Source organism: Schistocerca piceifrons, chromosome 2 (assembly GCF_021461385.2).
Source record: "Schistocerca piceifrons isolate TAMUIC-IGC-003096 chromosome 2, iqSchPice1.1, whole genome shotgun sequence".
Lineage (NCBI taxonomy): Eukaryota > Metazoa > Arthropoda > Insecta > Orthoptera > Acrididae > Schistocerca > Schistocerca piceifrons.
Genome location: NC_060139.1, coordinates 195,702,465 through 195,710,017, shown reverse-complemented (window position 1 = coordinate 195,710,017; position 7,553 = coordinate 195,702,465). Strand labels below are relative to the sequence as shown.

Here is a 7,553-nt window from a genome sequence, read left to right as displayed (position 1 = left end):
CACCTTTTTGCAGTTTCTTCAGCTTTAATCTACAGTTCATAAGCAATAGATTGTGGTCAGAGTCCACATCTGCCCCTGGAAATGTCTTACAATTTAAAACCTGGTTTCTAAATCTCTGTCTTACCATTATATAATCTATCTGAAACCTGTCGGTATCTCCAGGCTTCTTCCATGTATACAACCTTCTTTTATGATTCTTGAACCAAGTGTTAGCTATGATTAAGTTATGCTCTGTGCAAAATTCCATCAGGCGGCTTCCTCTTTCATTTCTTACCCCCAATCCATATTAGATAATGACAGATTTCAAGAGCAAATAGTGCAGGGCATCCAATTGTGATATTCTGTAGAGACAAAAACAGCCAGAAGCATGTTAAATTCACATTTAAACATTTGCCTTAGTTACAAAATCAGCAAGCCATAAATTATGTTGGTGACAAAATGGCCATCTCCACAAAGGCTTTACTCTGTCACACGATCTTGCAAGTTCACAACATTTATTAGAGTCGTACTGATAAGCAGTATGGTCTGCATCTATTATTGCTTAATACTAAAGAGTTTATTAACTAACAAGTATTATTAACACTGTGTTGAACTATACCAACAGAAATAAGGGAAGGAGTTGTGAAAGAATCACCTACATGTGAATGAAGGAAGAAAATTTCAGATCGATCAAACTGAGAAAGAGTAAAACAGTAGACACTGAAGTTAATATTAGATGTAACCATGTACAAACAATTACCACTAAAGTTTATATTGTTTTAATGCCATTGTTTATTTTCAGGTACGGACCAAATGGATTACCTGAAGGAAAGAAAAATTGCAGCTTGTTGAAGATACAAGATATAAATAGGTTTCACATGTGTTATGGCATTAAACACAAAACCAGGCAAGGTGCCTTCCTTCAGAAGTATTGTTCAACAGTTCTACCAAAAAGAAAGAGACTAAAAGTGTAAGTTGAAGCTGTGGCAGGAAACAGAATAGAAGTATGTACGTGGATAGTTATTGGATTTCAGTTATTACAAAACATGGAGTTGAAGGGGTTCTTACACGATTTAAGAAAGATGGAGCTCTAACTCCTGTTGAAACAAGAAGTGGTTAGAGGAAGGTTGGCATTTATCAAAAGAAAATCAGTTCAGTAACACATTTTGTCAAACAGATTAAAGACACAGAATTACACTACAGTAGAGCAAGAACTACTCATATGTATCTTGAATCAAGCTTCTCTATATCTAAAACATGGCATATTTATCAAGTACCAGTTTTTGGTGACTTAAAGATTCCATTGTTTTGACACTTATCTGTGATTCTATACAATGTAAGCTCTAAGTGTCCATCAATGAATGTATGCTCAACTTGTCTGCACTTTTCAGAAAAATAAAACCTGAAAGAAAATGAAGAGGCCTTGAACAAACTGAAAACAGAATTATCTATATTCAAAACACTTGCTTCAGGACTTTCTTTTTTTGTCATGAAAGAAGAAGGAGATAATTTAGCTGTAGTGTCATATGAGAAGCAAAAAAATGTGTTATTACCAAAGCTTCCAGATCAAAGCACATACTATTCAAGGTAGCTATACAGCTATAATATGACAGTTGTTTCTGGATGTTCTAATGGACCTAGAGATCTACGTAAACAGAATGTATCAATTTATTCTTGGGCAGAACATAAAATGAAGCAGTTTTCAAAGAAAATAGCCTCTGCAGCATTTTCTATTATTTAATTATAGATTTTTGCTATTGTATTATAGACAATTTTTCAACAATAATACTTATGTTAAAGTAACTCAAACAGTTTTTACCTCTCCTGAAATTTTTGCTAAATGGAATCTTTGTAACCATGCTACAGATATTCAACATTCTGTGGGAGATTACTGTAGACATTGTTCCTTCGATTTGCATCTCTACTTTATTTCAGCCGGGAGAGGCTCTCCATTCAAGGCAGCTAAAATATTTCGAGCAGTGAGCATTGCCATTTCTGTCCTTGCTTGTGTTGTTGCACTACCAATGTGAGGAATCACAACTGTAAAGAACAAGATAAAATACAATGTGCTATACATCTCAGTTTATTTGTCCAGTACAATTATCTAAGGAAAAAATATTACACATAATATTTTAAAACTGTTCAAAACAAAAATAATCTACACTTTATGATTAAAATTCTGCTGATTTTTGTACCAAGTCATTGTATTAAATACCTAATAAACTATAAACCCACCATTTTGATCATATTACAACAGCCTTCCCCAGAGAAACACTGGGTTTGCAGGAGGAAAAACGCCCCTATTTATTGCAGACAGTCAGTGTCAATATGTCATATTGGTGAAACTTAATTGACCCTAGTATATAATAGGCTAGTCATGTTGAAACGGAGAAGATAGGAAAGAAGCAATTCGTAGACCATTTGGTTTATCAATGACTGGCAACAGTCTACAAATAACTGCTTGGCTTCTGTTGGGTATGTTTTCTTCTTTGTGGATGCATCCAGACTCTTTCACAAAATAAGAGGGGTGATCAAAATTATTAAGCAACCTGATAACATTACTAGAGAGAATGGCAAAGTTCCAGTGTGCTGTCTGCTGGGCTATCTAGCCCGAGCGGCCATGAGCAGTCACAGGGCAGAAGCATTACCACGCACAGACGCAACAGCCTAAACAAACAGCTATAGAGAAAATGTCAGTACTTCTCTGCACACACCAGGAAGAAAACACCCCACCAAAAGCCAAGCACTGATTCACGGACAGTTGCCAACTGTCGACAAGCTGGACAGCCAACAAATAGCATCCTTCCTATCCTTTCCTTTCGGTATGAGTCATAATTGTAGGGCCAATAAAGTTTCAAAATATGACATACTGACACCAACTTTCTACAATAATTAGGGGCATCCCACCTCCTTATGAACCAATCTTGCCCTCAGGATGGCTGTTGTAGCATAGTCAAAACTTCAGTTTTATAGTTTATATTTAAATGTATTTTATAAAATGACATGGTACAACACCCAGAAGAATTTTAATCATGACACCAGCCATGCAAGACAATGTAGTAATAACCTTCACTTGTTCATCAACTGTGTTGTAACCATTAGACTAGCAACTGGATTACAAAAACATAATGCTCAAGAATAACTGACAAACACTGAGAAGTGCTGTTAATTCACATGAGATAGTTCCACAAATGTTCTCAGAAAATAGAATATATACCTTCATAGTTTTTCAATGTATTCCCCTTTATGTTGTCTATATTGGCATATACTTTTAAAGCACTCAGTGGAGACCTCTGTGGAAAATTAATGAGCATTTCAAAGGGAGCCACAGATGCTTATGGGTAATCCAAGCTCAAATGTAACAATATTATGAAAAGGATAATTGCTACTCGCCATATAGTGGAGATGCTGTGTTGCAGATAGGCACAACAAAAACACTTTCAGAAAGTGAACTTTTGGACAACAAGGCCTTTGTTGGAAAAACATACACAAAAACAACTCACCAACCCACAAACACAAATCACACACACATGACCACAGTCTGGCTGCTAAGGTCAGAGTGTCAGCAGCAGCATTGATGGGAGAGGTACCTGGGGGGGGGGGGGGGGGTAAGGAGGAGACTTGAGTGGGGAGGGGGAGAGAAGGCAGGGTAGAGGTGGGGGATGGTGAAGTGCTACTTGTGTGGGAGCATAAAGGGATGAGGTGGAGAGATGGTAGGGCACCTAGGTGCAGTCGGGAGATCAGATGAAGGGTGGGGTTAAAGAGGGCAGAGGAAAAGGACAGAAGTAAAAAGACTGAGGCACACTGCTGGAACAGAGGGCTGTGTATTACTGAAATGGGAACAGATAAAGGGCTAGATGGGACAGGACAATGACTACCGAAGGTTGAGGCCAGGAAGGTTACAGGAACATAGGATACATTGCAGGGAGAGTTCCCACCTGTGCAGTTCAAAAAAGCTGGTCTTGGTGGAAAGAATCCAGATGGCATAGGCTGTGAAGCAGTCATTGAAATGAAGAACACTGTGTTGCATGGATTGCTCAGCAATGTGGTGGTTCAGCTGTTTCTTGGCCACAGTTTGTCAGTGGCCATTCATGCACACAGACAGCTTGTCTGCTATCACGCCCACTCAAAATGCCGCTCAGTGCTTGCAGCTTAGCTAGCCCTGCCTCTGATGTTATAGGTGATGCTTGAGACTGGACTGGACTGGACTGGACTGGACTGGACTAAGTGGTGGTGGGAGGATATATGGGACAGGTCTAGCATCTAGATCTCTTACAGGGATATGAGCCATGTGGTAAAGGGTTGGGAACAGGGGCTGTGAAGGGATGGACAAGGATTTTGTGTGGATTTGGTGGGCAGGAGAATACTGTAGGAGGGGTGAGAAGGGTAGTGGGTAGGACATTCTTCATTCCAGGGCATGATGAGTGGCAGTCAAAATCCTGTTGCTCCAGTAATAGGTGATAATGAGCCATGAGGGGAATGCTCATCTGTGGCAGGAGGCTGGGACTTTGGGAGGTGGTGGGTGACTGGAGAATAAGGTACACAACATCTGTTTTTGTACAAGGTTTGGAGGGTAATTACAGTGTGTGTAAGCCTCAATGACACTCTCGGTACATTTTGAAAGGGACAGCTCATAACTACAGATGTGACGGCCAACGGTGGCTAGGCTGTATGGAAGAGACTTCTTGGTAGGGAACGGGTGGTGGCTGCCAAAGTGGAAGTTTGCTGGTGGTTGGTAGGTTTGATGTGGACAGAGATACTGATGTAGCCATTTTTGAAGGAAAGGTTAACCTTGAGGAAGGTGGCTTGTTGGGTTGAGTAGGACCAGGTAAAGCCAATGGGGGAAAAATGTTGAGGCTCTGGAGGATTGTGGATAGGGTGTCCTTACCCTCAATCCAGATCACAATGGTGTCATCAATGAATTTCAACCAGTGGAGGGGTTTGGGATTCTGAGTGTTTAGGAAGGATTCCTGTAGATCACCCATGAACAGGTTGGCATAGGATGGTGCCAAGCAGATGCCAATAGCCGTATCCTGGATTTCTTTGAAAGAAATGCTTCCAAAGGAGAAATAATTTTGGGAGAAGATATAGTTGGTATGGCTACTACGAAGGAGGCTGTTGGTATGAAATCTGTTGGGCACTGGGAAATGAAGTGTTCAATAGCGGTAAGGCCATGGGCTTTATGGATCCTGGTGTAAAAGGAGGTGGCATCAATAGTGACGAGCAGGGTACCATGTGGTAATGGGACAGGAACAGTGGATAGGTGGTGGAGCAAATAGTTGGTATCTTTTGTATAGGAGGGTAGATTGCAGTTAATGGCTGAAGGTGTTGGTCTCCGAGAGCAGAGATTCCCCTCAGTGGGGGCACAGTAACCGGCCACAATGGGAAACTTTTGGATGGATGTAGAAGGTGGGCGTGCACAGAGTAGTATGGGTGAGGAAAGAGATGGAGTCCGGTAAGAGGTACTAGGATGGGCCACATTTGATGAGAGACTGGAGACCCTGCTGGACATCTGGAATGGGGTCCTTGTGGCAGGGTTTGTAGGTGGATGAATCTGACAGCTGGCAGATTCCTTCTGGCAGGTACTCCTTGTGGTTCAAAACAACAGTGGTGGAGCATTTGTCAGTACATAGGATTATAAAGTTGGGATCAGCTTTTAGATGGTGGACTGCAGTTTTTTCTGCAGATGTAATGTTAGTTTGCATGTTGATGGACTTGGGGAATGATGGTGAGGCAAGGTTCAACATTAAGACATTTTGGAAAGTTTACAGGTGGTGATTTGGTGGGCACTGGGGCTGGCTCACAGTTGGATGGAGTAGTGAACTGAGACAGGGGTGTTCAACATTGCTCTTTGGATGAGTGTGATTGGTTGGGTTGGTGGTGAAAAAGTGTTTCCACTGTAGGGCCTGGGAGAAGGAGAAAAAGTCTTTAACAAGTCCTGCATGATTGAATTTGGGAGTGGAGCAAAAGGTGAGGCCTTTGGAAAGGACTGGTATTTCTGTAGGTCTAAGGCTTCTGGAGGAAATATTCACAAGTGTGTTTCGGGTCTGTTTAGGTTCTGGATTCTGTATGGTGGTGGTAGGAAGTTTTTGAGGCTGATGTGGTAGGTCTGTGAGGCAGGGTTTGTCAGTTATGAGGGGACGTGGGGAGGTTTGGATGTTGTTGTTTAGGTGGTGGATAGTGGCAGTCCAACGTGGGAGTAGGAAGTGAACAGGGTGGAGAGTTTTCTGAGGTGGCATTGGGCAAGTTGCTCTAGTTCCTGGAGTGCAAGAGTTTCAATGCATGATAAGGGTTCCAGGAATTTGGGACTGCAAGGCAGGAAAATTTTGAGGATGGAGAGAAGGTATTGTAAGGAGGTGTGGGCTTGATTGATATAGTTTTCAGGACTATGATGGTGAGGGTTAAGGATTGGCAGAATCTGAACAGATGGAGTTCACTGTGAAAAGAAGGGTGGCAGCCGGAGATGGGTAACTTCATGGTAAGAGGCAGTAACAGTAATTGGGACTGAGTTGTGGCTAGGGATAAGGGAACTCTTCTATACTGATGCAGATGGCAAGAGCAAGGATCCATGGTGATGGATAAAAACGTGTAAAATTTCGTAAATAACACTGAATTATATTTTAAAAAAATTTCACAAAAATACACGCAAACACATAGGAAAAACATCAGGAAAAGAATGAAGTCAGGGGAAACAAGATGAAATCGGAAGGAGAAGGCCGATTGTGAAAGGCAAAAAACAAATGAAATGGTGTTAGGACAAATGAGATCAAAGAAAAAAATAATAAAAAATAAATAATAAGATTGTAATGGGGGTTGCAGGTCTGTGGGCAGGTAAGTGTGAAGAAGGGGAATGGCAGATGCAACTGATTCAATGTAGTTAGTAGGTGCGAACTGGAATCAATAGGAGAAGTAGTGAGGAGTGGGGAGGGGTTGATAAGATGATATACAAGTTTGTGTAGCACAAGAAAGATAAGGGAAAGAACACACGAAAACACGTGAGAATGAGGCAGGAAGAGTGGATGAATTTGAAGGTATTGGATTAGTGATATTGGCAGGAGTAATGTGTGACATGATATGCTGCACTGACAATCAGTGCGGTCTTGTAATGATCTGTTGTGCATGGCCAAGAGAGTTGATATAGTGTGACTCATAAGTAGAGCATCCAGTGTGGTTTGTAAGGTGACAATAGAACACAGGAAACAAGAGAAAGGACAATCACTGAGTATAGTAATGCATCAGAAAATAGTAACAAAAAACTGTGTTACAGGGTGGAAGGAAAGCCATAAAAAAAAAAAGGAAAATCCAGGATGGAACGTAACAGTATTATGAAAAGGATAGTTTTTACTCACAATACAGCGAAGATGTTGAGTCGCAGATAGGCACAACAAAAAGCCTGTTGAAATGTTAGCTTTCAGCCAACAAGGCTTTTGTCCAAAATAGATACACACACACACACACACACACACAGGCGCGCATGCGAGACCATTCTCTGGCTACTGAGGCTAGACTGTGAGCAGCAGCCCATGATGGGAGAGGCAGCCAGATGGTGGGAGTAAGGAGGCTTAGATGGGTAG

At 41.4% G+C, this 7,553-nt stretch overlaps 1 protein-coding gene across 6 annotated transcripts in view; it reads right to left on the bottom strand.

Moving 5' to 3' along the window:
* Positions 1–1,095: 1,095 nt before the first annotated feature.
* The window catches only part of LOC124776457 (glyoxylate reductase/hydroxypyruvate reductase), a 66,742-nt gene continuing 60,284 nt past the window's right edge, over positions 1,096–7,553 (bottom strand). For 5 of the 6 annotated variants that reach the window (XR_007015623.1, XR_007015625.1, XR_007015624.1 and 2 more), the window contains 2 exons: positions 1,799–2,019; positions 1,096–1,381 (listed from right to left, as the gene is read on the bottom strand). Coding sequence is in view for 1 of the 6 variants with exons in the window: in XM_047251465.1 (XP_047107421.1) it covers positions 1,901–2,019 (119 nt within the window). In the remaining 5 variants the exon portion in view is untranslated. Of the gene's footprint in view, positions 1,382–1,698; positions 2,020–7,553 lie in introns of those variants that run through there. The other variant, XM_047251465.1, reaches the window with a different exon arrangement.